Raw genomic sequence first — 19,259 nt, forward strand, 5'->3', positions numbered from 1 at the left:
TTTAAATACATTTTTTAAATATTTATTTTCTAAATTTGGTCACTAATCTTGTAAAACCTATACCTATATACATTCAATTATACAATGCACTTTTATAAATTTGTTCACATAAATTATATTTATAATCTAATAAATCACTGTATTTACAGTGTTTCAGAGAAACCTCAAAATATATTGTCACAATAATAATTACTTTAAAACAAATACCCAGCCTTATACATCGTATGGATTTACACCTTAACCAGTTTTAGATTCAATAATTTATATTGTTTAAAAAAATGTCTATAGCTTTAAAATAGTTAAGAAATTTGCAATGAAACATGTAAAATAGTATTAACAATATTTTGTGTAATAGTGTTCTGACAAAAAAGTATTTTATTTCAGGAACATAAAAACCAAAATTGTCATTATATACTATTATCAACTAATAAAAAATATATATTTATTATAATTTAATTAATTCAACTAATTATAAGAACAAATTACGGGTGTAATTAATAAAAATATAAATTTGGGTTTCTCTGAAACATATTAACTTATAATAACTAGTTATGAATATAAATAAAATGAGCACTGGCTAAGACGTGCTGCATGTTATAAGGATATACAATATTATTACATACTTAGAATAAATATATGATAAAAATATATTTAATTTTATAATTAAGTTATATCACAATACATAAATTAATTAATTAAATTTATATTAACAATAAATTACAATGATACTAATAAATTAGATAATTAAAAAAATTTAATTCCCATAAATTTAGTATAAATATTTTTAAAAAAACACCCTCAAAATATATTTGAGCTCAAACTCTTTAAAAAAAATATATGTACTTTCTTCATATGAATGAACTCGTATGTTGTCAAAGAAAAAATAAAACCAAATTTTATTACGTTTTGGTAGTAAAAGCTATATGCCTAAATAAACCAGTTAACGGTAAATTGTACTTACGGTAGCATTTAACAAAAAACATACCTATAGATAATATATATATATTATAGACGTATAAATGTATGATAATTAGTCAATAGACATAAACCATAAAATGAAACAAATGTCCGATAGATATTTTAAAAATATTCATTCAAATCGGTATTTAAATATTATCAAATTCGCAAGTGATTTTCAATTTCAATTAAAGTCATATTTTTCCAACGGAACATTTACCATAATTGCTTAAAATTTCAAATTTACTGTTAAAACATGATTTAAATAGAAATTAATAAATTAAACTAATGATAAAATTAATAACCATTATTTGAACAATAAAATATTTTGGAAATTATAAACACGAATAAACGATTTAATAAAATATTCAGTTGCAATAATAGTTAATATTTTTGGTTTCAGTTGCAATATTGTGTGCCGATTGGATTGGATTACATTATTTGTTGATAACTTATTTGTATTCACTTATTTAAAATAAATGTTTCAATATTTTGTCTTTGATTTTGTCTAATAATGAGTATCTATAAAATTTAAATTAGCATTCAATCAGTAAAAACCAATACATCGTGTATAATTTTTTTAAGTATTATGGTGTTTGAAATAAAAGGAACATTGTGAGTCGTAACAATATTGTGTCCTTCGTGTAGAAAAATCAATTCGTGAAGGTCTCTGCCGAGTATTACACTGATGTCTGATGGACAATTCAATAGTTTAAATATGAGCGTGCTTCCACATGTATAAGAATAATGAGACATACATCTAGTGGAAACAACTATAACAAGTATACAATGTGTGACATGTCAATCAATATCTATCTAAAAAGATGTTCTATTAAATTGCGTCCGTTGACGTAATAGTCTACAGAGATCTATAAAACGGCTGTGTTCGCTGTAAATAAAACGTCTCTCCTATTAGCAATAAACGTATACGAACAAAATTAGAAACTATTCATACTGATCGATGACACTTAAACTGACCATCCCGCATGATGTTCTTTTGTTGCAAGTCGTGCGAAAAAAAACATACTATGAGTACTGTATAAAATCATTAGGAACAAAAAAAAATTGTCTAAAAACTGTGGTCGTATAACCGACCAACTTGATAATGATAATGGAAATGTCGAGTGTTGCGTTTGTCTTGTCCGTTAAAATTGCAATATTTGATTGATCCAGTCTTTGAACTTTGAAATTCTGGTGTATACACCGGGTTGATTTGGTTCAGCACATCCAATGCCCCACGATATGATACCAGCTAGTAGCCATCTCTTGTCCGGTCTTTGAATTACCATCGGTCCACCGGAATCACCCTAAGCACGGAAAATTATTTTAAATTTATATAAATTGATTTTAATATTTTTTAAGCTGTTCAAACTATAAATTGGTGTAATTCTCACTTCGCACGAATCGAAACCTCCTTTTTTCCAACCAGCACAGATAAATATATCTGGTATGTGTTCAATGTATCCTGCTGCACGGTACATGGTTTCACAAACGGAATTGTTGATCACAGGAACTGTTACTTCTTGTAGAACACTAGGTAGAGGGCCGTCTATAAATAGAAAACAATTATTTTTTTTTTTAAATAATATACACTTCATGACAAATATGAAAACGACTAATATAATATAGTATACTATTTTACCATATTTTCTATAATCACATATATTTTTGTGTAATATAATATAATATTATATTATATTTATTAATTATTAATATATAGTCCCCTGATTTTGTCTTGCATTATTCTTAAAATGTATACCTTCATATAATCTCCCCCATCCGGTGACGTAGGCAGACGATCCAACAAAATTTGAATCATCCTCAGGAACGCAAACAGGTATGATATTAGGTTGAAACTTTACAGGTTCATAGAATCGCAAAAGTGCTAAATCATATTCAAAAGTTCTGGGATCGAACTGTGGATGTGATGCAACTATTTGTATTCTTCGTTCTTCGTAACCGTAAGGTTCTTCTTCTACTGATAAATCGTGTTCACCGAGTCTGAGGAGTAAGTCACTTGGAGGAACGCTAAAATAATTAAATATATTTTATTATTCAATCAGTATAATTTTAAGAATACATGTAGTGCAAAACATAAAAGCGATAATTATCTTATATTTTATTTACTTTTCAACACAATGCGCAGCAGTTACAGCCCAGTTTTCGTTGAATAATGCCGCTCCACATTTGTGTAAGTACGTAGACGTTCTCCACTGTCTTAATGAAATCTTAAATTTAAAAAAATCTTATTATTAGTTATTTTATTAAAATTGTACATTAAACTTTTAAACTTACCTGCCACGGCCATTTGCCAAAGGAAACTTTTTCACCTCCTACTATTCTAGCCGTTGGGAAAAGTCGTCTTCCACAAACTTTTTTTATGAAAACAATGATGTCGTCAATTTATTTAATTTATAATATAAATTATTATATATCAGATAAATGATTAACTTACCATCTTTGTAGTTGGACATATTGAGAGGAGCATTTCCTGCTTCGACGGAGTCTGTTGATGTCGATTGCGAGAGCATTGACAATGTACTTGAAGGATTTTGGGTGCTAGTGTAGGTCGTTTCGGAATTATTTATAACAACGATATCATTGTCGGACGGACTAGGGGGGGTCGTCGGCTTGGACATTGTCATCGTAGACGAGTATGCACCAGAACTGCTTTCTTTCATCGGCGTGCTGACAGTGTTGGGCTCATGTGTCTCGACTGGAAGTTTGACCCAAGAAGGGAGTGTCGAACCGTCTGTGACCGATGGTTTGTGCGTCACTAAAACAGGAATAACATAGTATTAAATAATCAATATTAATATTACAAACAATTTCCGATCACATTCTAGTTGGCGAGTTTCAAACCGAAAACTTACTGCTCGGTGGCGGTGGCTTCGTGTTTTCAGCCGGTACAACGGGGACTTTGTCAAGTGTGGTCCAAGTGACCAGAGTCGGTGATGTAGAAGTGACGGTTGTCATGCTGCCGTAACTGGGTGTCTGATACTGACCGTTGGCAGTGGCCGAAGTGAAATTGGAGACGATTTCTGTGACGTTTTCGACCGTCGAGCGAGTCGCGTACGTGGACCCGGTCGCGTACGTGGATCCAGTCGTGTACGTGGATCCAGCCGTGTACGTAGATCCAGTCGCGGATTCGATAGTGGACCCGGTCGCATCTGGTTTGCCGATGGTGGTAGGTTTCGGTTTAGCCGTCGTCGGGGCGGGCTTGGCCACGGTCTGCGGCTTGGCCTTTTGAGTGGACGTGGACATGGTCGTCGTTGACGGGGCCGCGGATGCGATAGTCGATTTGTAGGTGGTGCTCGACGGTTTGACGACGGGTTTGGTGGTGGAGAACGTGGCCGTTACGGTGGAGTTGTGCGGTGGGCCGGGACGCATCGACGTAATCGTGGTGTGCGGCTGACCGGTCGTGGAGGGCTTAGCAGTCGGTTCGTAAGATGAACCGGCCGTTGAGCTAGGCACGCTGAACTGCGCCGTTGGTCTCGCGGTCTGAGGCTTTGGCTTTTGGGCGGCGGCCGCCGTGGTGACGGTGGCTGTAGAGGTGGTGGCCTGGTCTCTGATCGGTGGCGGTCTGAACGAGGTCGGTTTGACCATAGGCTTGGCAGTTGAAAAAGTGGTTGACGGCATCGGTTTCGTCGATTGTGATATCGTAGTCGAGTACGAAGACGATATGGAACCGGTCGGCGGAGAACTGCTGCTGATACTGCTGCTGCTGCTGCTGCTGCTGCTTCCGAACGTTGGCTTCGTGCCGCTTGAAACTGATATCTCTGTGTACTGGGTGCGCGATGTGGACGTTGACGTGGTGGTGGACGGCGTGGACGACACGGCGAACTGACCGGTGGGCTTGTACGACTGCGAAGTAGACGGCTGATAACCCGTTGCATACGAGCTGGGCCTCAGCGTGCTGTACCTGTCGGCGGTGGTGGTGCCTGCAGTCGTCTGCTGCTGATGCAGTTGCGCTCCCGTTTTTGTATCTGTCGTTGCGGACGGACCGCCTACGTCATTGTTATCCAAGCTGTTTAGGTAATTATCTGGCTCGTTGGCCGCGTCGATGTCCGTGATCGACTGGGTCTTGCAGCAGCTGCCGAAGTAGAATCTATCGATGCAGGTGCCTAGATGGGTGCCATTAGCTTTGGCGCACGAGTAAGCGAACATGCACACACCAGTCTCTCCGGATCTCCGGCTGACGCATGGCAATTGTCTGATATTGCGCCCGAAATCTGCAACACGATATTATAATTTGTTATAGTATTTTAATAAGACAGTTTAAAATCAATATCGTATAGTTTCAGCATAATTATTTGAATTTTAAAATTTTAAATCTAAAAAACGTCGAAAAGTGTTAACTATATAGGTACCGCTCTGTTAAACAGTAGGTGTCTAGTGTAACTCGTCATTGAGTAGGTCATTGTAACGGTATAGGCGACAGGAAGTCTAGGATGGCTACAGGAAAAAATCTATAGGGCGGATGACTAGGGACAAGACCAGACCAGACCTTAAATTAGAGTCAATTATTATTAAATTGATCTGTTTAAATCTGTTGTTATAAAGGCGGTAAAGTGGGAGATGCCTTGTCTTACCTCGCATTATTTAGACATATGCTTAGGGCGGGTAAGGAGGAGGGCCTGTCTCATTTATCTCCCGTTTAATGTATAATATTTATGTTTCAATTAATGATGCTAAATGGAGGGGGGCACGTAGTGGTGCTAAAAAAAAACATAAAAATTCAAAAAACTAAATACTAAAAAGGTCACTGTAATGAATAGGCGATTGCAAGCTCTCCCGAGTATACTTCAGTACTACCTGAACAGTGAACAGTACATGTAAACTTTCCCAAGCCTGTAGTTGTAACTTAATTTATATACGTTATAATTATATCATTATAATTTAATGTTTATAATAATATGAACAAACATTTTTTTAAATTTAATATAGGTACATTTGAATTTCATTAAAAATAGTCAATTATTTAAATTGTAGTAAATACATAAAATATACATTTTAATTAATTACAAAATAAATGTACATTTTTGTGTAATTTTTATAATTATAAGATCATATAGATTTAAGAAACTTGTTTAAAAAAAAAATGTTTGGGTCATAATTTTTAAACTCAGGAGAGCTTACATATTTCTTTTAGGTAAACATAATATTGACCAGAGAGAGTTTACTAGTATTAGTAAAAAAACTCTCCCAAAAAGTATGCAAAACTTATAATGTCCTTGTGAACATTGTATTCAATTTTCAAACCTACTTATAACAATTTAACATTTTATGAATTTCTTACATAAAATATTTTGCAATTTTCTTGATTTTGACAAATTTTATTCAGCATTTTAAATAAATAAATGTTAACTTTAAACGCTTATAAAAAATTTAATTTATGTATTTTTAATATATTGGAATTGGTATATTATGAACAACTTGTGAAGAACCACGGAATTTTCAATCTATTTTATCCAAAAATAAATATTTAAAATACACAAAATAATAATTTTAAAATGAAAGCTTTTCTAAGAAATGCTAAAATGTATTTTTGATTTATGTTCAGTAGATACTATAGTTATTCATTTTTGAGTGAAAGCCAAATCGATTTTGTCAAAAACAGGTTTTCCTTGATGTTTTTCCTGGTTATTTTGTTAAGTACTGGGATTTTTTTACTCCAAAATACCAATTAGATAACATTTTCTGCCAGAAACCACCCCAAAAAGTTGAAAATTGAAGCATTTTTTGTACTATAAATATTAACTTCCGGCACACAGAAAAAAAACTACATATCATTGTAAAATTAATTAATTCATTACTCAGAATTTAACATTATAAAGATAATAGTAGTGATAATAAAATATGATAGAGTATCTTATAATGATAATAAAAAAAAAAATAGTATAGAATATATAGATAATAGTAGAGCTATATAGTATATTAAAAACAATGGGTTCTCTTTTACCATATATTAACATCATACGTATCAGGGGGATCTGTCTATCTGTCTATCAGCAATGTCATAACTCATAATGCTGTACTAGATTTTCGTAAGTTCAAGGCCATTTTTTATACAGCCATATAGGTATCGTGTGATTTTTTTAGTAAGAAATGTAGTATATTATTATGTGTTTTAACAAACAGAGTAAGACGGCAAAACTAAAAAATATTGAATTTATTAATTACTAGTTGTATTGAAAAATATATCTAAATAAAATAAATACAAGTTACAAATGTCACTTAACTATGGACCTCAGTCATACGACCATACGAGTATAAATATGTAACGCAGATACTGCCCATCCCCGACGATAATAGGTATAATAAATTAAAATGAATATATATATATATAGGAACCTGTGTCCATCCAAAACATATATATATATGTAGGAATAGTAAGTTTATCATCGCGATATGGTATTTAATATATCAGAGAAGAGCGATTATTACATTTACGATGTCGATAATAATTATTTATGACGTGAAGTTCATCATAAATTCTATATTGCGTTCAATTTATACCTACTATGACAAATTATTTTTAATTGCGCTATAACTGGTTCCGTCTTGTGAATAAATGCTGGTTAGACTGGTCAAGTTATATAAGCATGTGAGAATTTTAACTTCTCTGAACTTTATGTATGCTGTATGAATTCTATATTAAATATAAAATTATTAAATAATGAGAAGGTTAAAGAAACAGTGCGTGTGACTTGCATATAAATAATTTATATTGATCATAATAAATCGATAAAAGGTGAAGAAAAATCTTTGTTATTCAAAACGTATAAAATGAACTAACGATCATTTTTTTTATTATTCATATAAATGGTTTTATATTTAAGAATATAACCTACTGCCAATAATATTGATTTAGTAGGTACTTAAAAAGTAGTGCTAAACAATAAACATAAAAACTAACATGAATCAACTATAAACTGTGAGCACATTTACATAACAATTTTGATTTTAAAAATATAATTTAATTAAAATGTATGGAGTAGTTTTTCTTGTCTAATTACTATTTTTGTACAGTAACACCAGTAAGTTATACCTACCTAAGTACTTTATACAGTTGAGCTTTAACGTCTAATTACTCTGTTAAAGTTTAAAATGTATTAAATTTTGTTAAAAGTTGTGGTGTCAATAAAATACGTAGTTACCTGACATTTTATACATTCAAAAAAAAAAAAAATGAAAAACTTTTATTTATAACAATATCATCAATGGATAAATAATATTAATTGTTATATACTATACATGGTATATTTGGTGAACATTCAGCTTATAAAAAAATTGTAGGTATATACTATATAGTTGTAGCTAACTGATTACTATAATCACCAGTTAATATTATATTAGAACTTATAAAGCCTAAATGTTAGGTACGGTTCAAGTGCACATTTCTGGATAATATTTGTTGTGGTTAGAAGTATCTATAGGAACTTATTTCAATTTTAATAAGAAATTAATTTAAAGAACAAAAAACTCGTTTCTGCTGTAAAATATAGATGCCAATTTTTTTTTCTGTTATTGAGAAAAGTGGGCAGGTACTTGGAACATTTATGATAAATACCAACTATATAGATCAAATTTTCTACCACATATTTCAGAAGCCATATTTAATGTTGAAAATTAGAGTCCATTTTCTGGTCCAAAGTATATTATAATATCCAGTTTTAATAAGTAGTAACAAATAACAATATAAGTTTCTGGGTGTTGTTTTATTATTTATGTATATTTTCTAACTTCTTATTGTGGAGTCCACTTAATTCCCTTTCAAGTATGGAATATATGAACAATTTTTTTTTAAGCCAATGTGAAATATGCGATCATTTTCATCGATACGGGAAACATGAAAGGATTGGTAGGTAGATAGGTATAGGTACCTACTATTGCTATACAGCGCCATATTACCTATATTATAACATTATTGTTATGTGATGATTTGAAACCCACATTTGCAGTTTCAATATACTATACAGGGACGATGTTTTAAGAATGATTTTAAGTGTTGTTAATTGTAATTATCGACTTATGGTTTGATATATTATATTATATTTAGTTATCATTTTCAATATGAGATATAACATAAGATAGTTCGTTGAAAAATAATACATTTTATCGAAGGTAGGTATATAAATCATAAATATGTCTACAGTTGTCTACCTAACGTTAAATTATAACAACGATTAATCCATCAGACATTTATTGACAGTTTTAAATTGTTAACAGGTAGCAAGGTATAGTATATGCACCGCTCTCAGTCTGCTGCTCATCTAACAGCGAGTCTCTAAGACAGTGAAAAGAATGCTGCTTCCCTTATCTTTAATCGGGTACAAGTAGTGGGAGTGTATTTTATTATTAGTGTTATTTTTATTAAGAAATATGAAACACATCGATATCGTGAAAATGTTCTTAAAACCCTCACACATATTGTAATAATATATGAAATGATCGAGTCAATTGTTGGGGTTTTAAAAAAATATTCTCATGAAGTATTCATGTAATAAAGAAGTATATTTATATTTTTATAAAAATGATTTTCTAACCTTGGGTTTTTTGATTATTAATGACAATCTATGTATTTTTAATTTCATAGTCAGTAGGCAGTATACATATAGGTACATATCAAACATTGAACAGCAGCGGTTTCTATTAATAATAAGCAATTAAGTTGATAATATGAATGGAAAAAGGACTAGGGATAGGTAGCAAAAAATGTAGTTTACTACTCCAGTCATCTGATCATAAAAAGTGAAAATATATACCTTTATTAATCAAAAACTGTTTGTTTGATATTCAATATTAGTATATGTCTACGTTTGTTGAAGTATTCTATTTCCAATCGGGAAGTTAAAAAACACTGCAGACTGTTATTGATAAATAAATAAAAATAAAAATAATGCAACATAAAAATTAAATAAATAGAAAAATTAAGTAGTAGTATGTATTATTTTTCCCTTCAATAACACAAAAGATGACTTGGAAAATAAGTATATTAATTATCGCAGTTAAATGGATCACCCTGTATACAGCGCATCATAGGTACACATAAATATACGTATGTATGAGTATAATATATACATATATAGGTGTAGACAATGGGCCACAGTTGTGTCTGGCCAGTTTGTAGGTCAGTAGATTGAGAGTGTACGCGCGCGCCAGCGTGTGTTTCGATTAACAGTTATCTTGTCTTGTATTGTGTCCACAAAAAACCCGTACCCGTAAAGGTAGTGGAAAAACAAGTTTTTTTTAATGTATGCGCCAATGTTCAGCTTGCATTGTGCGCATAGTTGTATGTTGAACGTGATTTTATTTTGCCTCCGAGAAAAATAAAAACGTAAGACGATTGTCGTTCTACTTAGGTGTTCGATTGTCATTGCAGCTGTTATACATTAAAATTTAAAATATTAACCTACCTATCCATCATCGTAGTCCATCGCGATCTGTATGGTATTATTAGGTACACTTTGCATTCGCGATGGATTTTTTTTCGTAAATTATTCATTATAAATCACGATTGTCCGTTCCATTTTTGTGCAGGACGGTTGCGTTCACGTATAATATATCTATAAACAGTACGTACCCAACCCTAGTCTACCAGCATAGTAGACACTCTATCTCAGGTCGAACTTTATAAAGTCATCATTTTCCCTCGACTGACAAATCGAGTGGGTCAGAAATTATAACATGATCAAACGCAGTGACTTAACAAAATAATGGTTAGGTAAACAATTATTAGTTAGAGTTAATTTAGTGAGAACAGTCCAAAAACATTCCTATATTCTTACACGGGCAAATAAATATGTCTTCTGCGCCTAATATTATAGTATAGGTACTAGGTAGGTTAGGAACGTTGAAAAGTACCTATATTTGAGAAGAATATATACGTTTAATATAACAGTAATGACTCATTCCTAACTGTAAACTTAGTTTGGTTCATACCTCCTAAAGACTATTATTCACTTCATTATCATACGAGTTTAACTAAAGAAAGTGTCATCAGGACATCAGTCATAGCTTTCTTGAAAAGTCATTGAGTTCTACTATACTCGAATGTCATATAAAACAATCATGACCTTACAGTTTTCGTGGAGTACAAAGATTAAAGATACAATGTATTTGACTTCTAATATCGTGAACGTTGAAAAATGATATAATAATGCATACTAACCAAATAATATATTTATTTTAACTTACAACTACTGAAGCAGGTACACAAGTATAGAATTGTCGAGTTACATGAATGTGTCCTATAGTTAGTTGTTTTTAATAAACGTGGATGGTTTTACAAGGAAGTGATTTTCCAAATAAGTATCTATCTATTTCAGAATTGAATGAAAGTGCTGAAGGAAAACTTTCTTATATGCAAACTTATTGAAATATTGGATACCTAACTAATAAGTAATAAAACAGGATTACGGGTATTAAACTTTTTAATCTTCAACCTTATGAAAAGGAGTAAATTTTACAAGAGTAAATAAATAGTAAATAATAAATATTATGCATATACGTATTAAAACAATGTTACTAAAAATAGTTAGGTATAATACATATTATATAGGTACAATATACCCTGCTGTGTCAAAAACACAGTTTTTAAGTTTATAATTTATTTTTATTGTTGAAATCACTGAACAAATCGGTTTTAAAAATATTTTTTAATATTATTTATTCCAAATTCCAATAGACTAAAATTATGCACACGCATATTTTCTTCCATACTTGAAGTACCAAATAGTTTATATGTATATATTAACGGTTTCAAATGGTATAAGCAGAATAAAACATATAATTATTATAACATTGTTAGTATACTTAGTACCTGTAGAAGATTTTGACCGAGGTTAATAACCTTACGCCTGATGATCCGATTGCGGCGCAATTTTAAAACTCGAAAATCAGTATATTTTAATTATGTCTTAATATGTTATTTGATTTTTGTAAGTCAATTAAATTAAGTTATAATTGCTATGTTATTATTAATGTTATTATTAACCCGATATTTAACTTTTTATAGTGTAAAGCCTGATAGCACTATAACAGGTACCTATATAATATTATTGTGTAGTAATCAACATCTTCACTTTCTCTTAACTAATTAAATGTTCTGAATCCAACTCTATTAACGTAATTTAAATGTGTGATATAATATTTTTCTGAAATGTGTAGTTTTTGAGTTTTTAACGATTAAAATGTACCAATATCATAAATTACAATGTACAATTACCCGTATACACTATGAAGTGTATTATAATTGCGTTTATATTAAACAGGTCTATAGTAAATAAACTATTCAAATAAAATAGTCATTACAATTTCGATTATTACCTGTAAGAGTAGTTTGTGTATCCCACGAGGGATACGATTTCACTAGACTCTGGCTAATGATTAATCCAATGATGGACATCTTAAGTAATAATGTTTGATCGTGTGAAGACTTCATTGCTGAATAAATGCCATGTCTCTTCATTCTAAATATAAAAAAAAAATTTTTAATCACATTATTTTGGATTATCAGTATAGTATAGGATATAGGTAGGTACAATAATAGTATAATCATTAATATTGCATTCTTAATAATATAATATTGTATTGAGTGCGAGCCAACGAATAAGCTCAATCATAAAATAGGTTCCAGGATGATTAATCCATTGACGCTAAGTCCATTTTTAGTGAATTTCAATTATTTTAAAATCCATTATTAATAATCAAATTTTTGAAATGTTCAATATTAATTGTCAATAGACCCTTATAATCAATATTCATTTTAATAAATAAACTTAACATTAGTTTTATGTTTTTATATAACAATAATATAGCAATTTATTTTTGTTTTCTATGGATATTATTTTGAATAACTACTCAACCAATAATTTAAATTATTATTTATTTTTTATTTTTGATGCTCATAATATGTACCTACCTACCAACCCACGTATACTGTTACTAAAATTCAATGACATATTGTCATATAATTTATGAGGAATTTTTATGTTCATATTTTTATTTTTTATAACTTTAAATTTAATAACCAAAATAGTACCTAATTATGAAGTTATATGTATAACTATAAATTAGAAAGGCAATATTCGGAACATTGATTATAACAGGACTGAACTTTTTGAATCGGCGGTCGCCTACAAGTTACAACTATGTATGATTTTGATCTGGGCCCTAGTAGAGTTAATCCGAATTCGATAAGTACCTAATAAGTAATAAAATTTATTAGTTTTTATTGATCTTCAAAAAACGAATGTAAGTGAATAAAAAAATGGTCTTTGATGACAAAAATTGTGTTCATGGCTTAGACATATTCCATAAAAATATTTTGAAGACCACAGTGTGTCGTTTTAAAAAGGGTTGATAACTACTAGTATAAAGACATGTTTAGTACATAATTTATATTATTATATTATGCCTGAACTCTGAAATAAAACATTAGCTTCAACTTCATCCACAACAATTTGAGCGACGTTTAACTACGATGTGTTAATAAAGTTTACTACTTACTGTCTATTATTATTTATTTGTTATATACCTTACTTATAACATGTAAGTACTGGTATTAGAAAATGCGTATAAGTATCTTTTATAATAGACAGGATTTAAATTTATTGGAATAAATGTCACAAAAGCCGAAAGTCGTGTATGGCCGTATGGGATCTTTTTTTTGACATTGTAATCGTAGTTATCATACACATACATACTATAATATCTAATAATAATTTTAATATAATAATACGCATGTATCAAAATAAATCGAATACGTGAGTGCTTGAGAGCATAGGACAGTGATTTTTAATTATATGACTATTGTGCACCATTTTAATTTATCAAGAGTGAGGCACACCCTCTTGTACACTTAATTTTATTGATGCGCTCATAATTTTGTATATTTTAGTTTATGTATAGGTAGGTAGTGGGTACCCACGTTCCACGTATTATATTATGCGATTGTATATGAACAAGAATTTATAGCACTGAAAATACTGCTGAAATATACACTAACTATAGAAAAAAAACATGAAGAGTACCTATGCTCTAAAAACGTAAAATGTAGAGAACAAAAAATGTATTCTTGTATTTACAAATAAAAATAAATTAATAAGAAAAAAATAACTTATTATCTATTGAATTCAAGGAAATGTGGTCATATTTTTTTTATCTATTCACATCACTTTTTTTCTATTAAGTATTTTTATTCAAATTACGATATTAATGAAAACAAATTAATAAAAGATAATCAAATCTGGCAGAATAGCCCAAAAATACTAAAATGCTAATAAATTATAATATGAAATAAATTTGAAATCCTTGACACATCAAACAAATGTATAGCTTGCAGCTGGCTATTATTTTATCAGTTCCTATTTTATAATCATTATAAGTAAATTATATAGAATCCAAGCCCTGAATTCTGAACATAAGTATTATAAATTGAATAGCAAGATTGAAAGCGATTCGAGTGTGACAATAGAAAAATTGTCTACCTATATTGTATTAGCGTCGTATATCAAGTGTACGGTGTGTCTATAAATTATAATATAGGTAACTATCAAGGTGACGATTAGTAAAGAGAAAAAATATTTATTCAAATCGCATGTCCCTTAACCTAACCAAGACACCAACTTGTTTCTTAGAAACTTATCAAACTTACTGTGATCCAAAACACTTTTAATGACTGGTTTCACCCATTACCAAATAATCGATTTTATTAAATTCATATTTATCTTAATTTATTTAGAAAATAACAACAATTAGGTCTCGCTGAAAGTTAAAGTAAAATTTTTAAGTAACAAAAGCTATTAAACAAGACAATAGTATTTATTAACTATTGAATTCCTATTTAAAATTGAATACTTATTATTTTTTAGTACGATCTTATGGAGTAAATATTTTTTTTTTACTTTTCATAACTTTCTTAATATTTAGAATAAAGTTAGGACAAATACATTTGCTTAAGTTATGGGCGGTTATGGGCGCAATCTAAAAATTCAGTAGAAATAATCATTTATTGACTGATACAATCAATGATTCTTTTCAGTGTGATTTTTTAAGTCGTTAAGATGATCTGTTAACCGAGAACTAATTAAAAATGTATTTTGTTTATATTACATTTTTTTTTTTTGATTATCATTTAAAAATGTAAAAACTATGGTTTAAATATAAATTAACACTATAACCTGTCTTAGGGGGTCGTGCCACCCGGAACGAGAATCTATAGTCTGGACTAGGTATACATGCTAGTATCCGCAGAGTACCTACTCCTAATATTTCAACCAGTGAAATTCAAATTGCTCATGAGTAATCACTAATCAACAATATAGTTTTTTCACACATAAACGTAGGTAAGTAACATGCTTTTGAAAAAATATCACAATGACGTTTTATTCGTAAATACAGATGCATGTTTTCTCGCATTAATTAAGGTGGATAACAGAGCACCCACTGTGTTTACTGTTTCCACTCAATACGAATAATAGGTAGTTATATTGTTGCTTATTATAGTCATTGATTCATGCAGAGTAGGTAACCTGAAGCAATATATATAATAATATATAATAAATAACAGAATATTAGTTACATATCTATAGTGCATTATATACTACCTATACTATAGAATTATGTAAATAAGTTATATGTCATCAAATATTAATATACAATATAATAATATTGCATCTGATAACTAAAGTATTACAATATAATATGTATCCGCATCACAAGAATGGAGTTAAATGTTTTGGAATATGGGGCAAAGTAGATTCGAATACAAAAAAGCTAACAAACTACCTATATGATATATATTATACTGCATCTAAACGATTTTGGTTACACTAAAACACGGTAACAATTCAATTACTCAAATTATTGGAATCGTGTTTGAAATGTGATATAGCTAAATAGATACCTATATTTATCGTACTCAAGATTCAAGTATGCAATTATAGTGAATATAATTGTATTATGACGGGAAATGCAATTTGACTGAGGGTGAAGTGTCTCTGTATTCACACCATAATAATTGGCTTGGTTAAAAACGTGGTAATATAATACTATATACACTATATTTTTTTAGACGAACCCGATGATCCATTTCTGAGAAATAAAGCGTCATAGAAGCGAAAAAAATCTAGCGGAAAATCAATTGCATCCTTGATCTTTTTCAATTAGAATTCAAATCATGCGTAAAATGTAAGCCTGTATAAAATATAAATCTGTACTCTTTAACAAAGTATTTGAAAATAGAACAGTGAGTTTTTTTTAAAATTTATTCCAACACTATTTACTCTTTTACGATGATAGAACATTCCTACGTCGGGTTTTGGTTGCACAGAGGTACTTACAAGTACCTACTTATGACATTATAACAAATATTATACTCTATACATTTATAATTTTGGTACGAATCGATTCAAATAATTAATTTAAAGTCGTCTATATGATACATTCGTTAAAATATACTTAATATAAATTATACATTCTCTAAATCCAATAGAATTTTCAATTGTATTTTAGTTTATTATAGTGCCTACATATTTATAGGTCATAGTAGAGTAGAACTGAGCTTTTCATTCTCATTTGAAGAAAAAAATCTTTGTAGTTTGTAGTGTTTGTAATGTTTATATACAGCTCAATAATGATAATATTTTTAATAATACAAGTGAATTAAAAGGAAGGTACATTATCGATTAATTAAAAATGTGTGTAACAATATGATAAAATTTACGGAATAATAACAATAAAAGTTTAAAAATAGAAATTTACATGTCGCATATTGTACGTATAGGCTACATGACCCACATGTGTAAAACCATATGTATATAGTTTATACTAAGCCACTGAATTTAAATTGTGTACGACTTATCGCCATGATAACCGTCATGGTATGGATGATATCTGTATACAATATACCCGTTGGTCATCATTGCCTACCCGTATAAAATAATATTATTATGTCGTCGTATAATATAATATGTACAAAGATAGAGAGTGCAACATTTTGGATGGCGCATATGTATATATACCTGCACCCAGACATTATTTGTTTATTTTTCAGTATAATATGTAGTTCACCCTGAATTATGTTTATATTATAAACACCCGACAATTATATCAGTATAATATTATGTAGTTCACCCTGAATTATGTTTGTATTAACATCCGACAATTATATTAGTTTATAGATAGGCCTACAATATAGTCATTCAATTCCAGCAATTATCAATAAAAATTATGCATTAAAGTATTAAATAGAAAAACTTAAAATTTGTATTAAATATTTTTTTTTTTTTTTATTTGATCCTGAGCCCGGCAACTGTGGCCATTAGCTATTAGTAGGTACTGTAGGTTTTTGTATTGATGGTTTGTAGGTTTTTGGAACGGTAGGGGGAACACGTGTGTGTTTGTTTTGGCAGAATTTCGAATGGGGCACCCGTAGGTTTCTGCCATGCCCCGGGGGTGGGGGATGGCAGCACTTGCTCTCCGGTCACCGCGACTTGTCCGGAGAAAAATGCCGCCCGGTGGCCGAGGATCGAACCGCGACCGGCTGCGTCGCAGCGGAAGAGTCAGACCACTCGGTCACCTCGTCCCCCTGTATTAAATATAATCTACTGTCTAGGTATCATATATATATAATATATATATTATGTTTCATATAATTTTGTATTTTTTCATTTATATACACACTACACAGTTATGCAACTTATAGAGAGTTGGAGCATGTGATCAACGTAGAAACTAGAAGTTAAACGAAGAAGTTGACACAAAATCCGTCGAGGGTACGGAAAATAAAATATAACATGTCTACATCACAAATATCTAGTTACTTTAATACGAGCATTTATTGTCATTTTTTTTTTTTTTTTTTGAAAGATATATTTTATTTAAATGTTAAGTACATTATGACATTAAAATATATTTAAATACAAAATTGAGGAAGGTAAAATCTAACCAATTATAATAGAACTCGTTTTTAAAATCTTTTTAAAAAAATGTTACCAAATTTACTTAGTCTATACAAGGAATCTGATTTGAATTCCCACATTGATTTTTTGATTTCGAAAATAAAGTTTAAAAATACAATAATTTATTATTATAAATTATTGTTAACTAAGAGGAGACTACATAAACATTTGTTGTCTCCGAAGTGCGGGTTATGAGTATTTCAAAATTGTAAATTGCTTGCGCATAACTAAATATACTAAAAACTCGCTTTGAAATTAAAATATAATAACAAGCCTATGAAAAATTAAAATTAAAACTGTATAAAAGGTCAATTCACTCTAATTACCAAATCTAAATGATATCTGCTGAGATTAAAATTTATTATATACACACTTGTAAGACTGAAACAACAAATGCCCGTTTAGCATCCTCTTAATACAAAACGATTATAGTAAAGACGATTATTTAGGTAAGTACTTATTTAGTTTTTATAAATACAATTAATACTCAAAAGTACCAAACCCTAGTCATGATAAATGGCGTTGCTTGCAATACAAACTATAGTATAATAAAATAAACTTCAAAATATGTGTGAACGATTTACCAAGCCTGTAATTATTGATCATAAATTATGGACCGAGAATATATATGTTTATTGATAGGATAAATGAATATTGGAACAACCATAAATTCCATCGAAAAATATAAGTACTGAGCACAAATATGTTTTATGTCTTCAAATAAATGTTTACGAATAAATAATAATACTAATTATAACGATCTACTGGTTTCCAACAGGTTATATTATGTTTCAGAAATAATGAGCATATCCATCCTACACGAGTCCTGCGATACATCAAGACACACGAAGTCAAAGAGCGATGGCCGAATGCGAATTTTTTTTAATATGATAATAATACGATATAATTCGTGGGTATTATGTGCACTAAAATATGTATAACAACAACATCAACAAAAAATAACCAACCGACAAATCTCGTCTACAAAATTCGTGAAATTAAATAGGTATTCCCGTAATATAATATGTAATCGTATATATTATTATATGCATTTATAATAGGGCTGGAGGTGGCGGATAAAACGTAAAGTTTCTAAACGATTCACATTGAATTAAAGTGAACACAGTGTGCTGCAATGGAATGTCACGCGTAGCTGGCAAAAAATATGAACAGATTTCAAAATTAAATGGTCAATTATTTATTTACTAACCCCCGCATGCCACTCATCGGGTTCAGAAAATGTAGAAGCCCAAGCATGAAGAAGAGATGTCGACCGACTCAAGTTTCAAGAGCAAGACTCGAGGGTGAGCTCAGTGGGCATATCCACCCACCATC

At 30.3% G+C, this 19,259-nt stretch overlaps 1 protein-coding gene across 1 annotated transcript in view; it reads right to left on the reverse strand.

The window, feature by feature from the left end:
- Positions 1–1,557: 1,557 nt before the first annotated feature.
- Positions 1,558–19,259, reverse strand: part of LOC111037198 (serine proteinase stubble) — a 32,749-nt gene continuing 15,047 nt past the window's right edge. Inside the window, exons 3-10 of the mRNA XM_022319596.1 lie at positions 12,289–12,431; positions 3,831–5,189; positions 3,413–3,733; positions 3,253–3,329; positions 3,085–3,185; positions 2,717–2,985; positions 2,352–2,506; positions 1,558–2,264 (exon numbers count right to left, since the gene is read on the reverse strand). Coding sequence (XP_022175288.1) covers positions 2,103–2,264; positions 2,352–2,506; positions 2,717–2,985; positions 3,085–3,185; positions 3,253–3,329; positions 3,413–3,733; positions 3,831–5,189; positions 12,289–12,430 — 2,586 coding nt within the window. The 5' untranslated portion in view covers position 12,431 and the 3' untranslated portion in view covers positions 1,558–2,102. The remainder of the gene's footprint in view (positions 2,265–2,351; positions 2,507–2,716; positions 2,986–3,084; positions 3,186–3,252; positions 3,330–3,412; positions 3,734–3,830; positions 5,190–12,288; positions 12,432–19,259) is intronic.

This window comes from Myzus persicae, unplaced genomic scaffold, assembly GCF_001856785.1.
Source record: "Myzus persicae strain clone G006 unplaced genomic scaffold, MPER_G0061.0, whole genome shotgun sequence".
NCBI lineage: Eukaryota > Metazoa > Arthropoda > Insecta > Hemiptera > Aphididae > Myzus > Myzus persicae.